This window comes from Schistosoma haematobium, chromosome 3 (assembly GCF_000699445.3).
Source record: "Schistosoma haematobium chromosome 3, whole genome shotgun sequence".
NCBI classification, from domain to species: Eukaryota; Metazoa; Platyhelminthes; class Trematoda; order Strigeidida; family Schistosomatidae; genus Schistosoma; species Schistosoma haematobium.
In genome coordinates this window covers 14,203,309-14,230,985 of record NC_067198.1, presented here as the reverse complement: position 1 = coordinate 14,230,985, position 27,677 = coordinate 14,203,309, and the positions used below count along the sequence as shown (strand labels likewise).

General features: G+C 32.5%; 1 protein-coding gene across 1 annotated transcript; it reads right to left on the bottom strand.

Annotated features, from left to right (window-relative positions):
• Nucleotides 1-13,746: 13,746 nt before the first annotated feature.
• Nucleotides 13,747-26,055, bottom strand: MS3_00005059 (uncharacterized protein; the record flags this gene model as incomplete). Its single annotated transcript, XM_051213080.1, has 11 exons — nt 13,747-14,126; nt 15,497-15,627; nt 16,121-16,158; nt 16,203-16,248; nt 16,294-16,413; nt 16,455-16,486; nt 17,832-17,923; nt 22,739-22,947; nt 24,426-24,594; nt 25,781-25,926; nt 25,959-26,055. The coding sequence occupies 11 exons, from the start codon at nt 26,053-26,055 to the stop codon at nt 14,112-14,114; spliced, it is 1,095 nt and encodes a 364-aa protein (XP_051069016.1). The 3' UTR covers nt 13,747-14,111.
• Between the last annotated feature and the right edge of the window lie 1,622 nt (nt 26,056-27,677).

The following is a 27,677-nucleotide window of genomic DNA, read 5'->3' as shown; positions in this document are numbered from 1 at the left end:
TTTAGATAACATCAAAACTGCCAATGATATTCAAAATAATCATTGAATTATCAAGAACATAGTGATCAATAACACTGTATTCTTTAAATCTTCGTTTGAAGCGATTATTATGCAAAGGTATTCCATCAGATGAAGTTAATTCATAGTATTATCATTCATAAATTACATTTTACATCAAATATTGACTATAGCTATAAAACAGTTGACAATCTTAGAGAATTGAATAGCTGTTTCCCTCCGTTTTTTTTCGGATTATTCAGTAGTGCACAAAAATATCCTTGTCAGCAACAGAATCCAGAATCATCAGGCTTTGTATAGAGTGAACTTCTTTAAACTATTATATTGTAGTCCAGTAGTTTACATTTGAATATGCAATGAATATTTGGTGTGTTTTATCATTTCTGTTGATAAAACGTATCTCAGGCCAAACGAAGTAACTCTCCAGTAATCTATTAATTTCCATTGGTTGGTTAGCTAAATTCGGCCCTTGATGTAAACCATTATGAAAATAGTAGAACCAAATAAATCAGGTGAATCATAATGTAGGATATCGATAGTCGTTGTAGCCTGAGAAGTATTAATAGTAATATGATTAGTAGTATTAACAATAGAATCTTTTGTATTGTCAAGTAACTATATAGTGATCTGTTTTAACCATTAAAATATTTCTACACATACATATTTTTATTGATTTTTCAGGGTAAAGTTCACACATTTATGTTTCAATAAGTTAGACTAAGTTCAAGAAAACAAACTGAGCTCCAAACTCTTATTAAATGTCAGGCATTTGGAAATAATATGAATAATAATGCCATCTTTAAAATAAATGACTTCTAAAAATGTTTTTAAATGACCTAGTTATGTAAAATGATTAGATTGAACACGTAATGAGTGACAAATGAAGTTATTTTGTCAAATGTTAAGTGAACGATACTTTTAGTATTTCAGTTTAAACTATCAAACGTTTTTAAAAAAAATAATGATGAGCAAGAATAACGAAATAAAAGTAGAGATCCCAACTAAAATGTTTTTCAATAGTTAAAATCATGAGTCAATTGAAGATAAACGACCATAAAAAGCCTGGAAGCAGTGGACACCCGTTTCGTTCTAGTATGGGACTCCTCAGCAGTGCGCATCCACGATCCCGACCTCTGCGTGATTCGAACACAGGACCTAACACTCTCGTACGAGAGCGCTTAACCACTAGATCACTGAGCCGTCATTCAACGTTGGTAATGTCTAACTTCAACTAGTCCACGAAATCGCTCCACCGTACACCATTGTCTTCAGTGAGTTGATATTTCACAACAGACCTGGTTGAACTCCACTGGTCACGGCTTCTCACTTGAACTTCAGGAAATGCCCCTTGGAGACAGTCACTAGTGAGAATATGATGATTATAATCAGAAAGTAGTTTTATGGAGATTTTAGTAATTTCAATTAACTCATGAGATCATTTATTGAAATTACTAAAATCTCCACAAAACCCCCTCTGATAAAACGTTTTTGTGCATATAATGTTAAAAATATTATTACCATAGAATATACATATATATTTACTAGGCAGATACTGAGTAATAATGGCTTTTCAAACCTAGTTAAACACAGTTTTAATACTTGTTATTTTAGTCTACACAAATGACTATATAGATTTAATATGGATTAAATTGTGTACTGTTTTGTTGTGGTCCACAAATTCTGTATTGGCTTCCATGTTCAATAAAATATATATACGCACTAACCCAGTTTGATTTTTATAAAACCCAAATAACTGAAGGAGATCATTATATATATATATATATATATATATGTCTTAGGCCCTTTGCTCTTTTTCGTGTTTATCCATAATATTTGTGAAAGGTTTTTGTGGGTAAGCCCATTCCATATGCAGATGATCTTAAAGTAGTATATTCATTTTCTCCACATGAGCTGAAAAATATGCAAAATTGCATCATCATGAAGCTTAACAAGGTAGAACAGTGGTGCTTAACATGGTGACTGGAGCTTGATACGGCTAAATGTATATGGATATGCTTCGGTGATACATCACTCAACCTAGACCTTACCAAAAATCGAGAAGTGTTATCTAGGTTACATACAGTAGTAGACTTAGGACTTAGATACTCCCAAGACTTGTCGTTTACAGAACAGATATTGAAACAGACCTCCAAGTCTCAACGTCTAGTAGGTTGCTTAACTCGAAACCTTTATAACAATGAGTCACATATTTTAATGTACAAAGTTTATGTTCGACCTCTTCTAGAATATTGCACGTTTATTCTTAGCAGTGCGCGCATAAAGGATAAATTAAGGCTGGAATCAGTACACAGACGATTTACACTTCGTATTCTTGGAGCTGATTGCACCTTAACTTATAATTCTAGATGTAATGAACTTGGGCTAGACCCTTTATGGAAGAGGAGACTCAAACTAAATCTTATCTTTTTCTTCAAACTACTTCATAAACTATCGTTTACATCCAATCACGCGATTCAATATGCAGAAACTTCTGATTATGACATCCGTAATTCCTTGGCACTAGTGAAACAAACTCATTCTAAATCATCTATTGATATGAATTACTTCACCTGTAAATTTTCTAGACTCTGGAATAACCTACCACAATCTATCCGCACGATAAAATCACTCCCATTATTTGTTCGCTGCATCAATGCATAGTGCTCTTCTGAAAGTGCATTGAATGGTCTAGCACCTGTAAGTGTATCTCATTCCACAAGTAGTATTATAGGAACTTTAAATGTTTAGCCATCTTTATTAGTGCATTCCCTCAGTAAAACCACCTACTTGCTGTCACTTTATGTTAACACTGTCCCCAGCAAGTTTAACTAATTTGAATAACATCAACAGTATATCACTGTCACATGACACACGCATTTTGGTAGACTTGGTTGACATATTTTGGTAATTATTGCTTTGTTGTTCAGTGCTCTCTGTTTTCGTTTTAATTTCTCTAGTTGTAGATAATTAGCATTAATTCGATCTGGCACACAAAATGACCTTAATTACTCCGTCCATAAATCAACGAGTTGTCCATTTAAGAAATATTAAAAATTGCCGGCTGATGCATTGTATCGCTGTAATACATGTACTACCTAAACAATTACTGAACTAGTATACTTAAAACTTTCTTCTATCACACGTTTGTTCTGTACATCTTATGTTGCTATTTATATCAAATTGATCATGCCTGTAAACTGGCATGAATTCTGTAATTATTATTTTCAGAATATATAAATTATTATTATTATTATTAATAGGACTTTGAGAACGAAATAACTGTTCGAAAGAATGAATACATGCAAGAATAAAGATGCCTTATGAGGCTTGAATTTCCGACTAAGGTTGTGGGTATATTATATTAAATATTTCAGAAATTATAAAAAAATGAAATATAAATAATGAAATTATATATCTACTAAATGTATTCTTTTTCAGTTGAAATAATGAACTGATGGATGTTAGACCTTGATTAGGAACCTGGAAGCATTGGATGGCCGTTTCGTCCTAGCGTTGGACTTCTCAGAAGTGAGCATCCACGATCTCAAACTCGAGAATCAAACCCAGGACTTTTAGTTTCATGAGAACGCTCAACCTCTAGACCACTGAGCCGGCATCTAATGGTGTTAATGTCTAATTTCACCCAATCCACGATATTGCTCAATCATCTTCCGTTGTCTTTGGTGGGTAAACACCCCACATCCGGCACGGTTAAGCTCCACTGATCACGGCTTCTCACTGGACTCCGAGAATTACCGCTCAAAGCCAGTCAATAGTGAGTACATGATAATATCAGTAAAGAGTTGTGGAGATTGTCGGGTTTCTTTTTCTCTGTGCTGTAATAAAAGATTATTTCAATGAAATAATAGTCTTGTTTCTGATATGGTGGAAAGAAAAGTCAATTTTCGATTGATTTACTCATTATGAGTTTAGTTCAAGATCACTTCCATTTTGATTCAATGTAATGATTACTCAATGTAGTATTTGTTTCCTTTTCTTGTATGATATTTTATTCAGTATAATATGCGATATTCTTGTATTCCATTGGTATGAACTATGCTCAATATGTGATTTGTTATAACTCTAAGTATTCTTCATATATGTGATTTCATCCTAATAAATAATTAAAATGGGTGTACAATCAATATATAAGTGAGTGTATTTTCTACTAGATTTGTCGTCATCGTGTTTTGGGGTTAATAAATCATCACTTATATCAGTCTCTGTGTTCTTACTTTCACGTCGTGGGAATTGCAGAGGTCCCTTGTTCCGAGTATAAATGATAAGCGTTTCCGACATAACAATCAGCGACGACCAGATACAAAATGTAGCATTAAAAGTGCCAAGACAATAAGCATTCAAACAACAAATTATAACAATTTCATTGCATGTTACTATAATAAATCCACCCATATTATAATAAATAGCATAAACACAACCGTGATTCGTTAAAATAATAACGGCACACTTTAGTTACTTGATTAACTAGAAAGAAACCAATTATATCTCAGTTATATATCCTTACACTTACTATGCGGATATATAAGTAAATGAAATATGAATACAATGTTACATTAAAATGAATGAAATTAGGCAGCTGTAACTAGATTAACGAATGACTGCAAATGAAAATGTTTACTGAAACAAAACTATCCATTTAATTACATGACCACAACTTGAACTACTCTATATTTTCTTGATATTAAAGTATTCACTATTCTACATTCATTTCGTTAATGTTTACTCAATGCATTGAAGATAGTACGTTTATCTTTTCTAATCAGCAAGTATTTAAAATTCACGTCAATGAATGATCTTAAGAATTATTTAACCTTTTTTTCCGACTAAATTTTTATATATAAATCAAAACTAAATACCATAAGTTTGTTCGATTTTCTAGTTTCATTACCTAACAAAATACAAATAAACAAACAACCAAACAGAGGCTTGAATCTCATTGAAATATTTACACAAATAATATAGTAATTACATAATCAGTGCCTATAAGTTGACAAAATACCTTGTTTATTTACTATTGTAACTATTTCATTCAATCATTTATAATAATTATTATTAATGATAAATAATATAAATTCATTTATTCCATCGGTTGGTATAGTGGTTTTTTTTCGCTCGAAAACAATTGTATCAATTATCAGAAAGGGTTTTGTGGAGATTTTAGTAATTTTAATAGATGAAATCATGATCCATTTGAAGCTAGCACGCGAGAGACTGATAGGTCCTGTGTTCGAATCTCTCAGAGGGTGGGATCGTGGATGCGCACTGCTGAGGAGTCCCATACTAAAACGAAACGGCCGTCCAGTGCTTTCCGGTTTTTTATGGTGGTCTATCTTCAGTTGACTCATGATTTCATCTATTGAAATTACTTAAATCTCCACAAAACCCATTCTGATAGTTTAATTGAAACTAGACCACCATGGAAAACGTGGAACCACTGTACGGCGTTTCGTCCTATTGTGGAGCTACTCAGCAGTGCGCGTCTACGATATTGCTCGAGAGATTCGAACCCAGGGACTTAGGTCTCGCGCGCAAGCGCTTAACTTCTAGACCACTGAGCCGACATCCACCAGTGTTTATATCTAACCTCAACTAATCCACGAAGTTGGGCATCACATCCACCATTATCTTCGGTGAGTTACTATCTCACAACAGACTTGGTTGAACTCCACTGATCACTGAGGAGCAGGATCGTGGTTACGCATTGCTGAGGAGTTCCATACTGGAACGAAACAGCCGTCCAGCACTTCCATCTTTTCCATGTTGGTCTAGCTTCAATTAACTAATGATTTCATTTATTGAAATTACTAAAATCTCCACGAAACTCTTCTCTGGTATTAGTTTGTAATGGACGTAATTAAATTAAATGCTCATTAAAATCTGCTAAAATATTTTAGGCGGTAATTATCTAAGTTATTTTTCTTTCAAATTAAAACAAAACAAAATCAAGAATTAAGTAAACTTTATTTATTGACTTATTCAGCTATAATAATCAAATTAGTTCTATAAATCAAGTTCATTAATGTGTATGTAATTATTCTATTAAAGAAGAATTTTATAATAAAATTGATAATATATTAGATGATTGTTTTCATTAGTTGGGTTATCTCTGAATTTATTGTTCAACTATTCAATGTTAATTCCAATAGTTGAAATCATGAGTCAATTGAAGATAGACCACCATGAAAAACCTGGAAAAACTGAACTGCCGTTTCGTCTTATTATGGGACTCCTCAGCAGTGCGCATCCACGATCCCGACCTCTGCGTGATTCGAACACAGGACCTAACACTCTCGTACGAGAGCGCTTAACCACTAGATCACTGAGCCGTCATTCAACGTTGGTAATGTCTAACTTCAACTAGTCCACGAAATCGCTCCACCGTACACCATTGTCTTCAGTGAGTTGATATTTCACAACAGACCTGGTTGAACTCCACTGGTCACGGCTTCTCACTTGAACTTCAGGAAATGCCCCTTGGGGACAGTCACTAGTGAGAATATGATGATTATAATCAGAAAGTAGTTTTATGGAGATTTTAGTAATTTCAATTAACTCATGAGATCATTTATTGAAATTACTAAAATCTCCACAAAACCCCTTCTGATAATATTCAATGCTACATAAAATTGTTTGTACTGTGGCGTGGGCTACTTATTTTCACATAAGTAGTATATAACAGTGGTTAGTCACATAATGTATTTCAGTAGAAGATGGAGAAGGGAAAAACAGGAACAGAAAGCAGTTGGTATGAAAATGTATAAACAATGAAGTCCGAGACAATAAACTGATATTTGCAGAAGGAACAGTCAAGTTTGAAACAATGGATTGACATTTTGCAAATTAACTATTTACTATATGGTTCTGAGATTTTAGTGAGGTGTTCTGTAATTTTTTGCTCAAATACATTCGGTTGTCCCCATTCGTGTTCTTGTTTACTACAGTACCGTTGATTTAGTGGTAAGAAGGGTAGGATTGATAAATGGTTGATTATTTTGTAACTGGAAAGGTTTTGTGGAGATTGTAGTAATTTCAGTAGTTGAGATCATGAGTTATTTGAAGCTAGACCACCATGGAAAACCTGGAGGTGCTGGAAGGCCATTTCATCCTAGTACGGGACTCTTCAGCAGCGCGCATCCGCGATCCCGCCTCGCCGGACTCGAAACCAGCACCTATCGGTCTCGAGAGCTTAATGTAATCATTATTTATTATTTGTTATCCAATATTTAATTTAGTTGTAATAATTTGATTAAAGATTTTGTACATAAAAATGATTTCATTCATTGGATTAATTGTATGTATTTGTATAGAAATAGCCTTCATTTAAATTAGTAGCAACAACAATAAATAAATTAATAATGTTATTGAATGTAACCATTATAGTCAACAGACTCGTTATTACATTTCACATTAGGACTTATACTTGGACGATGAAGTTTTGATTGTTTCACAACCTGTATGAACAGTCCTTTGACCGATATTCCCATAATTTACTTCATTAGTTTTATCGCGTTAAATAAATACCTTAAGTTCATGGTTGTTGATTTGAAATGTTTTGTCTTATTGTTTCTTCTCGTACATTGATCATATTATATGACTTATTAAGGCCTTCAACTTTAATTTAAATAAATAACCTTATGTGTTGATAACTGAAATCAGTGATCATTCGAGTATATCTGTTTTGCTTAACATGACAGTTGTCATAAAATAAAAGATTTATCAGATATCTAATGGGTATTATTTTAGCATATAATCTACTATGTAACTCATATACTTCTTTTTAAAATGTTCAATGAATTGATTATGAAGCTTACAAGTAGGATTTGTTTACATTTTGATAATTAACGGTTAAACACTTTGTTAAACTTTGTGCTTTTATGTTATTTGAGAACAACAACAACAATTTAAACTCAATTACATCACAATGGATACTCTATCAGTAATTACCCCACTAGCTTTATAAGTGTTTAGTTATTCTACAACTACAAATCTTTGATTTTTCATCAATACTGGTAATATTTAATCAAATCTTAATTAAAAATAATCACAATCATTTTGATTGCATAAATTGACTAGTTTTAGGTCATGAGAAATTCTACTAAAAGCCATCTTACAGATTTTTTATCAATATATTCGTTAAGATCTAGGTTTTGATTCAGGTTACTTGTGGCGAACAAGTCAGCATCACTAAATGATATTGGTTTAAATCTCTCAGGAGTTATCGATTCAGTTAAGTTAGCAGAGAATCATTGTTGAAAAACTTCAAGCAGTATAGAATAAGGATCCGAAAATCTTCATAGATCGGTTGCAAACATCTACCATCAGAAAAGTACACTAATGAGTAAAATTGTTTATTTCTGCGGTGATTCATACGATCGAATCTGATTAGTGTTAAGGACTAGACAGAGTTTAATTACCACATATGTGATAATGTAGTTTATTATCTGGTTTACAGTCAATGTTATAGAGAGTTAAACTATTCTAAGTACTTATTGCAATTAAGAAACTAAGATATTCAATTTATAGTCGACTTCGATGTTCATCATAATGGTTATAATGAGACCCACAATATTTGGCAAGGTTATACTGAGAAAAAGATACTTTTTGTGCACCATCTAATTAATATGCATCTTTGATATTGATTATTTCTCTGAAAATATTACTCATTATCATTTTCTTTGTGATTTTTTGAATAATTTCCTAATTAACATAGCTATCTAATGATATATATAAGGTTTCGTTGTTCTGATAAGGTTTTTGTCAACTTAATTTTATGCTTTACCTGGTATGCTGTGCAATCCTGTTCATTAATTAGCTAGGCCATGGTGGCCTTCTTGAATATTCGGGCTACCTGTTCCCGCCATCTGGATGTTTTAACATGTTATCTGTTTTCTCGTTTGTTTTAACATATCATCATGCCTATTAGTCGCATAACCTATTCAGGTGCGTTTGTGAAAAGTTTATGATATTTCGCTGTACAAGTTACAAAAGAGCCCAATCAAAAACATCGTGGTTTCTGGCAATATGCATCGAAAAGAATATACATTAATCAGATGTCGATTTCTGAACTCCTAACATCCACCCAATATTTGTCGCAAGGATCAATCAAGAAATAAGAAAAGGAAACTTGTTAAAGTACTTTGTGTTGAGAATTCTGTATTGTACTAAAAATACAATATTGAATAAAGCCACTAATAATAATAATTTAGTCGACGGGAGGAAAATCCACCAAGTAACAGATAAAATTAGTTAAGAAGCTTTTGTGATTATTCTCATTGCGTAGAGCATTATTGATCGACATAGATGCGTGTGTAAACACTGAATTCCATAATTATGATTAATTTTAAAGTATACAGTCGAAATTGATTTATGTTTGAACAAAAATACCTAAATAAACTTGCATCATAGCCCGTAGTTGTCTCTTACGTGCTCAATTTCGCTTCAGACATCAGTATTTATATCATGAAATAGCTACCGAGTTATTACTAGAATGTAGTTTGATATAATTAACTTACTGCAATCATCTAATATACTTAATTCATCACAAAGTAAACATGTATGAAAAGCATTTTATGTACACAGTGATTGACAAATGCATTTGCCATGGCCGATATATATACTTAGATGTTCTAAATCACCGGTTTCTTTTACTTATGAATGTTACAATGTTCAGATAAGTAGTTTATCATTCAGATTTTACATATTTTTAAGACAAGACGGAAAGTCTCAATATTGTTTCGGTTGTTAAACAGCATATATGTGAATCAGTTAAATAAAAAAGTCATTTACTCAGTATGAAATTTGTAATTTCACTGACTGATAAAACTGTTCAATAATAGCATCAGTTCCCTTTAGTTTTTTACAAATCTAAATGCTCACGACCTTTTCATTCTCTGTTTAATGACCTATTTTACTCCCCAGTGTAATAATGGTCAATAGTGTCATGTTTCTTTGTACCTGTTTTTGTCAAAATCTGAAATAGACCCTACGTTATTTTAAAATATATTCGGAAATTGTCATAATAATGATAAAGATTGTTTGTACTACATTTAGTCAGTTTAACGTTTTCTCACTAGAAAATTATTCTGATATGTATTCACCCCAAAAATATGTATGATGACATTGTGATTTCTGGTGAAATATAACAATCACAATATATTTTAGGTACAATTATTAAGTCTATATTTATGAGTTTCAGTTGGACAAATTACATCCGTGTTATAGTCCTCATGTGTCAGTAGGTTACTGCGATGACGTTTAATCAACAAGCTCACTCAGATTCATAGATGAATTATGGGATTCAAGTTGATCACATATTCCTTTTATTTTTGATATGGTTTAGGCTACTTAAATTTTGCTAGTAGTACAATTATCTCCTCAACATTATTCAATTTCTAAAACCACACGAAATTTAATTTAGTCCTAAGCTGTGAAAAAGCACGACAAATTATGTAGGGGACTTTTGGTAGCCAAGTTTGAATATAATTTATTTGCTACACAATTTAAGTCCACCTATAGAAACTTAGTTTTCACACATGCTTCATATCATGCATCGTGATTTAAGTCTTAAAATCAGTTAGACAACAATCGAAAACGAGGAAGGTGTAGACACCTGTTTCGTTTTTTTATGAAGCTCCTTATTATCGTGCATCCACAACCTCACTAAGAAAGAAACACAAAATCTCTTTGCTCTCGTAGTCAGAGCTTAACGTTTTGACCACTGAGCCAACTAGTGTTCTTGTTACATATAATGTATAGGGAATATTTGTGGGAATAAATATGCTAAGTGAAACGACCATGAGCTAAAAGATCCTACAAAATATTTCACCTAAAATCTCATCAAACATACCGATAGGTGTAAGGATCTGATTCATGTTTGTGATTATTACGTTCAAAGTTCACCATTCTAAATATGATGACTGTTATCGATAGTTAGTTAGAATTGGTTTTAATCAGCATTTGTTTCATCTCATAGCTTTTTGGAAATATATATCAGAAGAGATTTCTTTTCGAGGACTATGATGATTTATGTACTTTTTTGAGTGGTTTAATTTAAAAGAAAACACGTCAGCATAGTAAAATCGGAAAAAGGTATTCGGTTGAAATGAAAACATATTTCTTTTAACGATTGTTTCTTTTCTTTTTGCCTAAATGATCAGGAATTTAATTATTAAAGTGTCGTCTTACCAAATCTTGTAAAGTCAGATTTTCCAGAATTCTCGAACGTTATGTTAAAAACTGGTGATTTTCTTTTGAACAGGTATTGAAGTGTTTGAGCTATTTAGTATATATTCATAAATAAGGTAAATTATGGCTTAAATATCGACTTATTTAGGTTAGAATATATTTTTATAGTGTTTTCTATTTTATTTGTAATATTTTGATTGAGATAAGTAAATCAGGAAAACAGTACACGATGAGATTTGAGAGTAATCAAGTTCATGTTTTGAATTATTCACAGATAATTAGTTAGAAACTGTTGTGATAATACACAATCCCATTAATTTTCTACTACTCAATATCTTTCTGTTTTAAAGTCAATTATCTTCTTAAGTGAACTCTTTTATAATATCCAGTTGAATTTACGTTTGTTGTCCAAATTGAGCCTACATTTAGAAAAAGACTATAATCAAGGTGGATTTATGATATTGTAGTCCATCATCTTCTAATATAGTGTCAAACTACATCCAAACCTTCATGGAGTTTTATATGTAAAACGTTTTAAGTAGGCATTTATTAATAGTTTCATATCCATCTTCAGTTATAATCTTCTACAGTAAACTGGGTTCGTCTAAATCTGTCTACGAGCTCAAGTTTTTATTTGATAAACATATCTTAGAAAAATTATACTACACTTGTAAAATAGTTAAATTTCATAATGTCTTATTTATTGTAGCTTTGACCATGAATTAAATGTTTGCATAAATCTCAACTTAATTACTTTTATATACCATAATCTCCTAGTCATATTTCAAACAATAAAGTGTTTGGAAATGGAAATCTGTTATAACTTGTGACCGCCGATTAAAGAGCAGTGACTTATCGATCGGATCAAAGACGCGTAAACCCGTATGAGCAGCCTAGAGTTCTGACTGGCCCTGCTTTCAGCCTAGCCCAGCCAGTTAAGTCAAGAACACCAATCCGAGCCCCTGCAATATGAATCATTATATTTCAGACATACTGAGTTTATATATCAATCAAACAGACCACAACGTACCAATAAAATATGAAACAACATTTGTACAAGAATTAGCCAGATGTGGCTGTGAATGAGGGAGGTAGTAATTAATGTACTAGGTATAACTCAAGAATGGTAAAACGTGTAATAATAGATTATGGATCAAAATAAAGCTTATAATAAGAGGAATAAGAATATGCATAGTGTAGTTACTTAATAACTAAACAATAGAAAGATATATTTAGTATCGGTCCATCAATAGATCCCCAAAGTTACCATCCAACATTCTTGTCGGGACATAACAAAATCGAATTTAGTAATTGACAAGTACATTAATAAATAATAAGCAATACATTAGACAACTATGATTTCGACATGTTATGCAAATTTGATTTTTCTATCTACTTTGTAAAAGTAAATGGAATTTTATGCAACTGAGTCCATTGATAACATAGAACAGAGCAAGTATAAAATGGTTTGTTGAATAAAAATACAAATTCTCATCAGCTGCAAATAACCTAAAATTACAATTATTAATATAATTAATAACAAATGTCTTAACATATTTTGATTTCTGAAGTTTAGATACGTATCTTAAGGCATGGATTGGCAAAGATTGGGCATCATTCTTACAATAGAAGAACATACAGAACTCAAAACAACAATCAACCAATATTAAACTTAGAATCTTCAATACGAACGTCGAAACAGTGAGGTATATTGTACGGAGCTAAAACGTAGAGAACTACAACTGTCATTGAAATAGTACAAATATTTATAAACAATTGTTTACGAAAGATACCTAATGTTTGTTGACCGGATACCATCAGCAACATCCTACTGTAGAAGAGAACAAATCAATTCCCAGGTGAAGAGGGAATTCGGGAAAGAATTTCAAGGAAGATAAGATGCATTATGCAGAAATCCTCCAACTGCATTACGAGCCAAGCCCTAACTTGAAAGGGAGAACTTAAAGAGGAAAACCAAGAAACAAATTGTATCTGCAATTGGAGGCAGAGATCAAAGGAATGAATAGCATTTGGAAACAACTGAGAAATATTTCCCAAAAGAGTTAGGTGAAGGATCTTGGTCGTCCGTCTATGTTCCAAGAGGAGTAGCAGTCGTAAGTAACTTGAAACATAATCACAATCACAATAATAAGAATAGGATACAAATTGTATGGGTAAGTATATTGAATCTGCGATGTTTGTATCAAGTGATAAACATGTTGTATATAATTACACGTTTTATCTATATATACTTAAAGGAAATACATGTACACAAGTTTACGGTTTTTTCTAGCCTTTACAACCTATGTCACTAGTAGTTTGAAGATTATGATTGAACAAATACGAGATTCCTGTTTCATTATATCTGTACAATACTGCTAATCATCCTATAATCAGACTCATCCTTTATGTTATGAAAATGTTTCACTCATATATTACTTCTAGTAAAATCATTTTATTAAGAAAATACATTTACAAAATTCTGAGGTGATGATACTTTTCACTCACTCACTCACTCACTCACTCACTCACTCACTCACTCACTCACTCACTCACTCACTCACTCACTCACTCACTCACTCACTCACTCACTCAATCAATCAATCAATCAATCAATCACTCTCTCTTTCTTGAGAGAATAGAAATAAAAACTCACTTCTTCAACTATGAATCAAATCTGATTTATCTTAAGGTGTAAAATACAATAAACATTTAATGTTTTATTAATAAAAACACAATTTGTTTTTCTATAGCAAAAATTGTGAAATAACATGAATATGTTTGTTTTCTTTTAAACCATAAATAAGACTTTATATATTGGTATCATGACAACAGTTGTATCCATTTCAATGACTGGTTGAATAATATAAAGATAACATTGATCAAAATTATGTTTTTGTTATCTGTTAAATAAATCAAAATGAAAATGAAATAATGATAATCATAATAATATTGTTCAAATGAATTTCAATCAAATGCCTTGTATTGGATTGAAATTTTGTAAATAGAATAAATTCATATCTGCATTAATGAATATGTTCCATGTTTTCATTATTACAATTGGAAAGAACAATAAAAATAGTGTGGTGTGTGCTACTTAAGTCGACATAAGTAGTATATGATGTTAGTCGTGAACAGAAGGTCTGGCAGCAGAAAGACAAGAGGATCGAACAGTAAAGAATGGAAACAGAATGCAATTTGTATGAAACTGCAAGAACAATGAAGTTTGATTCATTTTGAGACAATTAGTGGACATTTTGCAAATTAAGCATATACTTTATGATTATTAGATTTTATTAACAAGTCCTGTAATTTTGTGCACAAATACATTCGGTTGTCCCCACCCGTGTTCTGTTCACTACAATACCATGTAAAATCTGCTTGAAGACTTATACATATCAAGAAACAGAAATCACTGATTATTTCATACAATTACTTCCCTTTATGGATTTAAATAAAGCTAGAACAAACATTGATGCATACACCACCAATCCTTAATGTTTCCTTGATTCCAACATCAAAATAACCTCTAACCTGTTCTTGCATATATATATATATATATATATATATATATATATATTAATTGTTCCATACAATTTCTTACCTGAATGTAAAAATTCTATCACATATTTGGTTGTAAGCGGCTGATGAGAAACGATGAAATATAATGAATTCATACTATTCTACATCAATATTTGTTCTAACTTTATTTAAATAACTAGACACTATATATAACTAATAAAAGGAATGATTACATTGTACTGTTTGTAATAATGAGTGCATATTATTTATCAATAATTACAGTGTTATCAAAGATTGATTTATTATAAAGAAATACCTGTAATTCATTATGAAATTTATATTGTAAGATACATTTCATTGACAAGAAGTTTTAGAAATAGTTGATAGGAAAGTACATTTTTCGGCCTTAAACGATTCGAATAACTATTTAGTTTAAATTCATTTGGTATTGTTTACTTGAATCTTTCCAATGATGTTTAGCACTATAATTGATCAGTATCTTAGTTTAATTTTAACTTTAAACAACAAATATTATCCATGTTTTGTGACAAATGTACACTCATCATTTTTTGTAGAAATATTCCCTGTAAGCTGAAGTCTATTTTTAAAAAATGGTGGTATGATGAGATCACAGTTTCGTGGTTTGGCTAATTATGTGTATTTATAGATTTAACTATTTATGTACAACTCTATAGCTAGCAATATAAGTTGATTGGGAAAGAAACTTCGATTGTTTAACTGGTAAACCTACTTTTTGAGAGTTTAATAAATTTGCTAATTTTATCGCTTCTGGACGTGGTGGAACAGACATCACAAAAGGTATTACATTATCGAACGATCCAAAAGTAAGCGTTTTATCCATTTCGGATGCCTGTAGCAAATCTTTAAAGGGAAACAGTAGCTAATTTTAATATATATTAATGTAAAAATGACCATATAGAAAAAAAATTAGATGTGCTATTTTAAAATTAAAGGAAAACTATGCTAAACATCTTAACGAAACATAATTGTAAAAGCAATTTTCTTCATGAACTAAAATTGATTGGGGAACCAACAGTTTCGACCCACTTATGGGTAAATGAGGCTATTTTCAGATACGTTCAACACTGCGGAAAGTTACGTGCATAAAGGTTCTCTTTAAAAGATTCCTCGGTGTACAGTAATGTTTTCTATACGATTGCGTTTTGAAATATTCCAACTTAATATCGTATAATAAAGAATGAAAAGTCGAGCAAAATATTGAAGTTAATGATATCAGGTAGACTTTTCTTAAGTTTCAACTCTTAGGTATAGTTTACATATAGTTATGATAGTTCCAAATATATTCAAGATTACTAGCCTATTTGCATGACAGTTTGTTTATAATATTACTTACCACCTTCATTTTCTTCAATCACTTCATTCTTTGAATCCCTAATTCAATGAAAATATAAATTTTGAATGAATTTGTAACATACTTCGTATTAACTTTGATTACATTCAACTGTTGATTTATAATACCATCTGATTGTAAATTGATAAGAAAAATATTCATAACAGAATATTTACCTTCTTCATCCGATAATAGAACTTGTGTTTCAGACAACGGTACAACAGATTCATTTAATTCACTTACAGTGGGGTTAACTGATTCTTCTAAACTTATTTCTGAAACCGTTGAAAGTCGAGCTTCTTTGAAAAAAAGATAATTGGAATAAAAATGTGTTTACCCGAGAAATTGGAATCCAACACTGTTCTATCACTTAAAAATAAAGTTAGAGAGTATAACAAAACAAAATAAATTAACAGCAATCATTAAAACTAAGAAAAATTTCTATTTTTAAAATGCTGAGAAGTATTATGTAACCACATGAGAAATGTATCAGTATTTATGTTTAATGAACTATAAATGTATTCATAACCGTCATCTGATCTCATCTATTTCTTTCCTTCTTATATAAATTGCCTCGAATGTCAACCAACCTTTCGTAAGCAAAACCAAGGAATATTACTTTACATCATTGGGGCGCTTTCTTTATGATATAAATCTAGAAGCAAACAACTTAGTTCTTTAATTAGACTAAATTTGTTCTCACTTGCAGATTTATATTTCCATACATGCATATATGAAGCACTGATCTGCTTATTTGATTTCACTTATCACAAATTCTCGTTATATAAACACATCATAACTTATCAGATGTCAATCCTTGAAAGTGAACAGTAAAATTTAGATTTAATTATAGAAGGAAATTAAGTCATTTAGTGATAAAAACAAATGACCCGATGAATCTAACTTGAATCATTTTACTATTGTTTATACACAGTAGAATTGTGATTACCATCATGAAGTTTCTCTCTTAGATCTTTCATCTGTTTATTTTATGTATATTAGTCAAGTGTGAGGAGAAATCATTTACTGATGTAGTAGTCATATCGGAATTAAACAGGTTAGTTTTTATTCTCAAATTTTCAATATTATGCAAAACGATTTAATTTACTCGTGATGTTTATTATGTTAAGGAATATATTGTAGTATGTTGTAACTGAAGATGTTTTTTTTCAGGAACCTACTTTATTTGCTGAATCATTGTAATGATTACCATTTAAATGTATTTGAATTTTCACTGGTTGAAATCATGAGTCAACTGAAGCTAGACCACCATGGAAAACCTGGAAGCAATGGACGGCCGTTTCGTCTTGGTATGGGACTCCTCAGCAGTGCGCATCCACCATCCCGCACCCCGCGGGATTTGAACCGAGGACAGGTTTTCCATGGTGGTCTAGCTTCAATTGACTCATGATTTCAACCAGTGAAATTTCTAAAAATCTCCACAAAACCCTTTCTGATAGTATTTGGATTTGTTTATAGTTAAAAGGAGGATATAAAATTTCAATGAGTACACAATATAAATTATAAATAATGAATAAACTTCGTTTAGAATGAAAAATCTACATTTAACTAAACTTAAGTGGATACAAATATCCTATCAAACAGTGTTATTTTATTCCATTTCACTATAAGTATCTATGGGTATATGAAATAAAACTAACAAACATTTGAAATGGATCTATACAGATTTTAAAGGAATAAAAGGTTGAATTACCATATTGAGTTTTCAGTTTTGCTTATTTTTGACTGCGAACATTCTAAATCATCGGTTTGTATTTGTGAATCTTTCCTTTCTTCAAATTCTCTCTATTAAATGGTCAGCATCAAATATGAAATTCAATAAAATGTTTACATTTATTATCAAGTATATTGACGTTAACAAATATTGCTTACCAATATAACAACTAAATCGCTGAGTAAATTTTAAAAAAAAAAGAGACTTTTACTGATATTTGTTGAGGAGATCCAGAAAACTCCTCGAAAAAAAGCCAAGAAAAGCTCTGAAAACACTGAGAAGCATCTTATCCAATCAGCGTTCATGGGAAGTTTTGCCAGAAACATCTAGAAGTTGGGAAGTAACATCTCGAGTTTCTGATTGGATGATTACTACACTGCTATTATGTTTAGTAGCATTCTAGAATTTTCGGAAAAACCCAAAGACATCTAAAATACTATAAAAACCCAATATTTCCTGTACATAAATGAACCTTTGGAGTAAAGTGTTTCTTACGTACTTTGAGCCTTTTCTCTCGTGTTCAAGTCGCTGTGTAGTTCTAGCTTGGGGGTTACTAGAAGAGCTTAGGAACTGAATATAGAGTTCAATTAGCAAGACTTATCAGTATTTTTAAAGAGCTGATATCTATTTGAATAAAACAGTAAACAATTAAACTGTTGACAAAAATCAAATCAAAATCTTAGGGTTTAATGCTTATTCATCATCAATAGTGAAATATAAAGGTCGTGTAAAGAAAATCACTAAAGCATCTAATATATTACCTTTTCAAATTAATTTTTACACCGTTATAATAAAATACTTGTCTTTCATCACCCTATGAAGAAGGATTTAAGGATGAATAAAACTGCATATTCAGTAAAACGATGACTAAGAATGTTTATAAGCTAACACCATTTGAATGAACATGAAAATGAAATTCCTTTTCTACCATGTACAGGGTATATATATATATGTTTGGTTTCACTATTTACTTTAAAGAAGGTAAGAAATTAGCAAAAGGAGCAGAAAAATCCATTTAAATTCAAGACATCTTATCAACTGTAATAAGCTTGGGTTGGAAAACAAATAGCTGAATACAATAGAAAAGATTAGTGTAATTAGGTTAATACAGCTGAGATACGGAAATTTTCATTATACACTGTAGTTAATAATAACAGATAAGTATATGGAAAATATTTATTGAAAAATAGTTCGACTTGATCTTTTAAAAAGATGGGAGGTCACAGACAAGGCACAACTGTTTTTTGAAACCTCAATGAAGAGAATATTAAACAACATAGGTAAGAAGCAGAAATGAGGAGATGATAAATGCTGATTACTTCCTAACATCATAAGATGGCTTTAGAACACGTAATCGAACACAATCAGTTCATTTTACCACCACAGTACTAAGCAAAATTGAGAATTTTTCAAAATGTTCACCAAGAACATTCAATGAATACATGAACTACATTTGTACAAGTTACTTCTAATACATGAGATGGTGGAGAAGATTTGTAGCTCAGGTGGATGATTTTGATGGAGTTTTGTTCTCTGAGCTGGATGGTTTGGTCGTGGAGCTTTCATCGTTCTTCTGAACGACATCATCAGCACAAACTTCAGATAGAAGTGAAGTGTTCGAATTTCTCCATATGTGTTTCACAGCTTGTTCTGTGCACCTCGATGTTGATTGGTTCTTGTTGTCCTTAAATTTATCATTGTTTACTTCTTTGTTTTGGTTGTGTCTCCCATTGGTTTGATTTTTGTTCCCATATTTATGCATGGTTTTCCTGATTGGTTGATAAATTGGATTGATTTCAATATGTTTGTTGATTGCTGATTGACCTGAGTGCCAGGCTTCTAGAAATTCTCTGGTGTTTTTGGAGTTTCCTCTGTCTAAGATTTCTACATTTTCCCAATCGAATGAGTGTCCGTAGTTATCCACGTGTATTGAAATAAGTGAAGAAATATCATGGCGTTTGACTGCTAATTGATGTTCATGTAGGCGTAGGTGGAGGGGACGTCCGCTTTGTCCGATGTAGTGTTTGTCGCAGTTGGTACAGTTTATTTTGTAGATAATGTTTGATTTGTTCTCCTTTGTTATTTCATCTTTTGGTTTGCATAAGATTGATTGTAGTGATTTTGTTGGTTTGTGTGCCACACCTATCCCGAAGGTTTTCAGCAGTCTCGTCGCAGTTTCTGATATTCCTTGTATGTACGGTAGGGTGATCCTTTTACTGATTTTTGTGCCTGACTTGGGTTGTGATGCTGTGTGCCGTTGGTGCTTTTTGATAAAGTTGATTGGGTAGCCGTTCTTTTGAAATATGTCCTTCAGGTATTTCTCTTCATTTCTTCGTGCTGCCAGTGTGCTGCAGTGTGTCCTCGCTCTCTTGAACAATGTGTGTACGCAGTTGATTTCGTGAGCCCTTGGGTTGTTGCTGTTGTAGTTGAGAATTTGATCTGTATGGGTTGGTTTCCTATATACTTGAGTTTCCAGTTTTCCTGTATCAGTTCTAGTGATCAATATCGTGGCCACGATATTACCAGTGATCAAGCCAAAAATTTGGATTCGCTACGTAGACGACACCTTCGTCATCGTCAAAAAGGATGAACTGGAAAACATACAAACTGATCAACAACGTTTTCAATGACATCAAGTTCACAATGGAACAGGAGTCAAACAACCAACTAGCATTTTTGGATATATTGATCACTAGAACTGATACAGGAAAACTGGAAACTCAAGTATATAGGAAACCAACCCATACAGATCAAATTCTCAACTACAACAGCAACAACCCAAGGGCTCACGAAATCAACTGCGTACACACATTGTTCAAGAGAGCGAGGACACACTGCAGCACACTGGCAGCACGAAGAAATGAAGAGAAATACCTGAAGGACATATTTCAAAAGAACGGCTACCCAATCAACTTTATCAAAAAGCACCAACGGCACACAGCATCACAACCCAAGTCAGGCACAAAAATCAGTAAAAGGATCACCCTACCGTACATACAAGGAATATCAGAAACTGCAACGAGACTGCTGAAAACCTTCGGGATAGGTGTGGCACACAAACCAACAAAATCACTACAATCAATCTTATGCAAACCAAAAGATGAAATAACAAAGGAGAACAAATCAAACATTATCTACAAAATAAACTGTACCAACTGCGACAAACACTACATCGGACAAAGCGGACGTCCCCTCCACCTACGCCTACATGAACATCAATTAGCAGTCAAACGCCATGATATTTCTTCACTTATTTCAATACACGTGGATAACTACGGACACTCATTCGATTGGGAAAATGTAGAAATCTTAGACAGAGGAAACTCCAAAAACACCAGAGAATTTCTAGAAGCCTGGCACTCAGGTCAATCAGCAATCAACAAACATATTGAAATCAATCCAATTTATCAACCAATCAGGAAAACCATGCATAAATATGGGAACAAAATCAAACCAATGGGAGACACAACCAAAACAAAGAAGTAAACAATGATAAATTTAAGGTCAACAAGAACCAATCAACATCGAGGTGCACAGAACAAGCTGTGAAACACATATGGAGAAATTCGAACACTTCACTTCTATCTGAAGTTTGTGCTGATGATGTCGTTCAGAAGAACGATGAAAGCTCCACGACCAAACCATCCAGCTCAGAGAACAAAACTCCATCAAAAAAAAAAAAAACTTCTAATACTTGTATAAGTTGTAAATCAGACGTATTAGTAATATCCACATTGAAAGTAATGGCTCTTATTCAAAGAGGTACATTGGTTACAATGACGAATCCTCAGAATAAATTATCTGAAACACTGGTGTAACTTGAATTTTAAAATATTTTCCATTCGCCACTAGGGCCAAAAGTCTTGGATTGAGCTCTTCGTGTAGCTATAGATGCGGAATGTTGAAGATTTCCGTGTTGGGATAAAAAGCCTGTACAATGCTATTTCATTTTCTGTATTTCTTTAACTAAAGTCAATCGGTGATACAAAACTACAAAACGTCCGATAAAATGTATTCAAACAACTTTCGCCTGACGTTCGCTTTCAGTCATAAGGGTTTTTGTTAGTTACCGCTACGTGCAACACATTCAATCAATGAATTCCAGTGTATTCTTCATTTTTTTCCTCAAAAGATAAACATAAACTATTATTTTTCAAAAATTATCGGTTTTCCGACTATATTATTCAATATTTAGCATCACAAAAGCTTTCTAACGCTTTTAAAAGTGTAGGTACATAAAATTATTTAAATCAACCATTAATATGTTAAAATATGCATAATATAAGAAAATATACTGAAATAGTAGCACAATTATAAAATAGGTTGTCTAAAATGCTTAGCAGGTCGCCGTCACCATACAAATTTAGCCCTACTTTTTTCCACTGACAGGCCTTTTTACAGTTGCACAAAAACAGTGCATTTAAGGTAAAAGGGTTTTATAAATTCTATGTAGCCTATAATAATAAAGCTGACAAATAAAGTTAGAGATGTGAAATATCAAGAAAGCTCGATTAAGATTAACTTACAACAAACGCATTACTTAAATGTATTGAAATCTAGTGGTTTTGGTAAGATCTACTGGGATATCATGTTGAATACTTGAATGTGGTTAGCATAAATTATGTGGGAATAAACACCATACTCGGTAGGATTTTTCAATATGATATATCTGAAATCTTTAGAAAGTTGATGGATCGCAAATCTGACCGACGAAATTTGTTGAAGAAGAAAGTATGACAGAGTTTAAGTTCTATGATCCAACTGGAAAGTACCAAAGGAGAGATACAAGCTTAAAAAGATAAGTACTATGAGATTGGATTAACCAAAATAAATTCTAATGTGAGGAATAAAACAATTTCGTGAAGTCTGACTTAATGAGAACTTACCTGTGATTTCTCTGCTTTGTAAAATATTTGTTTAGAATTGCTAATCATTGGTCTCGGTAACCATTTAACCATAGCAGTGGCTTGTAGAACAAATGTGTATAGAAATATAAAGCACCAACAAATCAGCAATATTCCAAGAAAACAAATAGCAATTATTCCAATGATCCATATAAAATCATCTTCCTTTTCATAAGCGCCTATATCGTAAACTGGTGAAATAATGAATTTCGAGAAGGGAAGTTTATGTGGTGTTTTTATTATGGCAAAACATTTTTGACAAATTACTTAATCGATTAACTGACTATACACAAAAATAACATCACATATTCCAGCAAACGTTTAGTTCCAGTATAGCAGATAATTGGTTTGAACACTATTTGTGTTACAACGTCTCATCTACTTAAGCGTGTTTGAGCATTAAGAATTACTAAACGTATTTTGTGTTCTGTTTTGATACGATTCTTCATTAGTCCATCGTTTCCATTAGTTTTGCCAAAGATCTTAATTTTTTTAGCAAAGTCATCATATTGATTATGCAAACTAGTCAACTTATGTGTTTTGTAGATGCCCTAACTAGATAAGATTTTTACTGTTGCTATTCTGCCGTTCTGTTAGCAACCATTGCTTTATTGCCTGTATTTTTCCGTACTACATCTTTACCCTATTGCTCATATATATATATATATATATATATATATCACATAAGCTTTCATAAACCAACTGTGTTTGGTGAAAAAGGATGTTTCTATAAATTTATGTTTCTTATTTGAACAAAAGCCACTAATTTAGCGATCACTTTTCGTTTGTCAGTCAAATGTAAGTTAATTAAAGCAGTGTGATTACCCATGATCATTTTCAAGAGTTATTATCAAAGATAGTAGAGGTTACATTGGCAAAATATTTACAGATAAATTACTGGTTAAGAAAACGTAATTCTCCGGCTGTTCTTTACAAAATAATATTTAATTTGATACCGACGGTAGTCAAAGTCATAGATGAGCAAATACCGTTGTTGATAATGATTCTGCGTACTAATACAAATAAAGATGAAACGTATGTACTCAAGTCATTATTAAAATACTCTAAGATAACAATCATGTACTTAAAATCAACTACTTAATGATATGTTACCATCTCGCTGGTACAGAGATTAACATAGTTCTATTTATAATGAATATCAAAATTTAATTCTTTTTGAATATATTTGCATTACAGAGAACAAATATAGCTAATTAGTTTCTGTTAACTTTATTTCAAAAAACACCTATTTATCTTCGAAATGTTGCTTACTATAACCGTTGAGTTGTATGATAAGAACAGGATGGTCACATAAGAACTTCGTGGTTAGTGCAGCAGGCGTGAATGACTTGGACCCGAAAGCCTGTTAAGTCTTTGACCGAAAATGTAGCAGTTGGGCGTATTAAAATATGTAGCTAATATATGTCGATGAAAGTAAAAGCCTTGTAAGTTGAGGATTATGTGTTAAATGACTTGATTCACGAAATCAAATGTACCCACAGCTCCTAGACTGACTAAACTTAGGGGAACAAGTAAGTAATTCAAAAGCTGTTATGATTTGTTGAAGACATGTATTCATAAAAAGTGATTGCGTACTCTCTGGAGAACCGTAATAAATGTTTGTTAGGTCGCACTATATATTGTGAGAAACCAAATAAATAAAAGGTACCTTTAGGTCTTTCTATGACTGGCATTCCCAAGTAAACTGCAAACCAGTCCACCGGCATTTGATTGAGCTGGTAAACAATAGAAGGAGAAGGTTGGAAGAGGTTATTCTGCTGTACGTAGAAAAATATCTTCAAATATGATCGAGATTCGTCTCTCTCTATGTAATCAACCTTTGAAAATTCAGAAAGATAAGCATAGAAATAAAAAAATAAGAATTAAGTCTGTGTAGTTGATATATCCTGTTCATTCATTGCAAGTTACTTACAAGAACATCGTGCTCATGGGTACGGAGGATACCAAGCTGTCATATTAAAAATGTAAATTATTATGTAACTCACTAGTAAACCTCGTAGTCAGTTTTTAAAACACTGATATTAACATGCACTTATTAGGAAGTTCAAATTAATTTGTAATAAATATGATACATCTGCTGAAAAAGTGGTCGTAATGGGATGGAGATATTCTGATTACGTTTTTCATTATAGAAAAGCCTATGGAATCTTTAATATATATACTTTTGAGAACTTAGTATAGTTGTTGGTCAATGGATAACAAATTTTATTCCTCTTTTCGTTTATTTACTTGCTCATTTTTCTGCGTAACCCTTACAAGTTTGTCTGGATAAGCAAAGAAATACTCATCTGGTATTGGTTAACTTATTAGAGGCGACCTATTCGTATTTGCATATGAGGAATTTACACTCACTAAAATTTATAACCCTAACTAATACACAAATACCTCCGAAAATACATGTTTTAGGTCGTAAAGTAGCAGTCGTCGTTTGGCGACAAAATTCAATGTGTAGAGATTGATGTAGTACTTGGGAGATTAGAAAGCCTTATGAAACGTGTAAGACTAATGTCAGTTCCAAGACACACTCCAGTCATTTCAAAATGCACTGTTGTTAGTGTCTTATTGGAAGAAATAATTTATCTATGAAATCTAAAACATCGAAGTATTTATATTTAAAAGACTAGTTACTAGCACTTCGAAGTGCTAGTAACTAGTTGATCTGCCATACTACCGCTTAACCGCACTATCAATGATTTGAAAGTGAGCAGTTATAAATGAAAATTCCTTACTGAATAGTACTTTTTGCATGACAAATCAAGGACCATAAAATCACCCTCAATTGCTCCCAGTTCATAATTAAAGTTTTATGAAAATAACCCTGACCAACCTTAATCAGTTCTTATTTCACACAACAGACAACCATTTAAACGGCCAGCTGATTTACCAATGAAAACTATTTGAAGTCCAATGTTGAAAAGCGAGGCTGTACACAGAAATTATATCATCTATGAATGCAAGTATATAATACTTTAAAAAATCCAGAAGATCTATCAGTTAACTTACCACGACAGACCTGTTCTCAGCTTCAACCAGACTGAAGTATTCCGAATACGATATTTTGGTACTTTTAAGTGCTTCAGAAATCTTAGACTCCCATACTGTTTTGTTCATCAAAGATTCATTTTTGTGAGGAGGCTTAGTGGACAAAACTACAAGCATTTTTGACTAAACTATCAAGTACCTAAAACAATCCAGAAAACAGACAGACGAGAAGGCTCGGCCGAATAACTCATTAATGGTCCGAACGATAGTAAACATAAAAATACTAACTTATTCATATTCCCTCTTACTCTATGCGGACTGATTATAAGTTAAACACACGATGTAAACAAAACATGAATTAATAGGAAGGACGGAAAACAAAGAATCATCAACTGAATTTTTTTATGATTCTTTATCTGGAAAACTTTGTTTACAGTAAGCTGAAAATTTACAGAGGACAGTCTATCGGGTTATGATTATTCATATTATGGGTATATTGAGCTAATGTAAAGCATCTGACCACTTCTCTACATTGTCTGTGTGGTAAGAAGCGGTTTCAGATCTTTAATAGTCATTACGCACTCTCTTTTTAGAAAATAAAGTTTAACATTTAACTTGTACTGTGTATCTTACTTAATACAATATTCGATGTCTTTGTGACAAGCTTGTGTAAACGGATTGATTTACATGCACTTACTTCTCACTACTTCAGTACGGTTCCATATCTTTGCCAACGCTCAACTGTAGGTAGTCTAGGCACTGGACTACACTGATTCTTGTCATTTTGGTTGCAAATCGCGGGTTTGTATACCTTGTATCGATAAATAAATCCCCGAAATAAATAATTCTGTAAGCCTTCAGTATTTATAACGACCTCATTCAAGTGAATTATTTTGACTTGGTGCTCGAATGTTTCTGAATTCCATGGGCTATCACATTAGCAAGCTGTAAGTCAGTTGGTTGCAAAGTGAATGGTATTAAAGAGAAAATTGGAATACTAGGAAAAGGCGGATGTTTCTAATTATAAATAGATCGTTTAAACAGTGTGAGAAGACCAAACTGTAGGAATCAGTGAGGAGATGAAGATAATATTAATCGAGATCCGAAGTGGTTGCTGATTTACGGAAATAATAACTGTGGTTATTTGTGAGACATGCATCAAACACAGCTAGTCTAAGGGGAGATCCATGGGTGAATATGTGTTTGTCAAATAGTCTATTGAAGCTGTCTACTGGGAAGGCTGTTATGGCTTGGGCCGGGAGATTATGACATGTGAAGGCAGCTCTTATAGATAAAAATTGAGAGCGTACCCAGGTTTTTGTTATTTGACGTGTCATTTTCGGGAGGTTGCTTCAGCGAGAGTGGTGATGACATTCTGATTAAATACTCGTGTTTATGTAGCCTTGCGTAACTTTTATGTTTAATGTGATTATCAAATCACCTCCTATTTACACTAAGAATAATTCGGAGCATTGGATTCTATCTTCGTATGACTTCTCTAGCATCATCACCTATTTAGATGTCTGCCTCTGTACTTTGTCGAGTAGATTTACGTCTCTTTTGGAGAGAGAGAGAGAGAGTGGTTGTGAACTTCAAGGTGAATTTGAATATTCGATTTAACAAGTTTGATATAAAACGTGGGTGATTGCTCCAAGCTGTCTTCGCATGAAGTGAACAGTTGTATTAGCCCTTACTGTATCTCCAGGGTGGTTCAATCTGTTATCCAAGCTCTTTGTGGTTACCAATACGAGATGGAGCTCTGAGGAGACGATTGGGAGCAAATTTCTGTCTCCCAGCTATTCCTATTGCTTAGTAATCTTGGACACCAATTCACTCAACAGGTCCTCAAATCAGAACACAGTTGAACAGGGAAGAGAATGTATTCCAAATAGCAAGGTTAGATGGAAGTAAGAAGCAC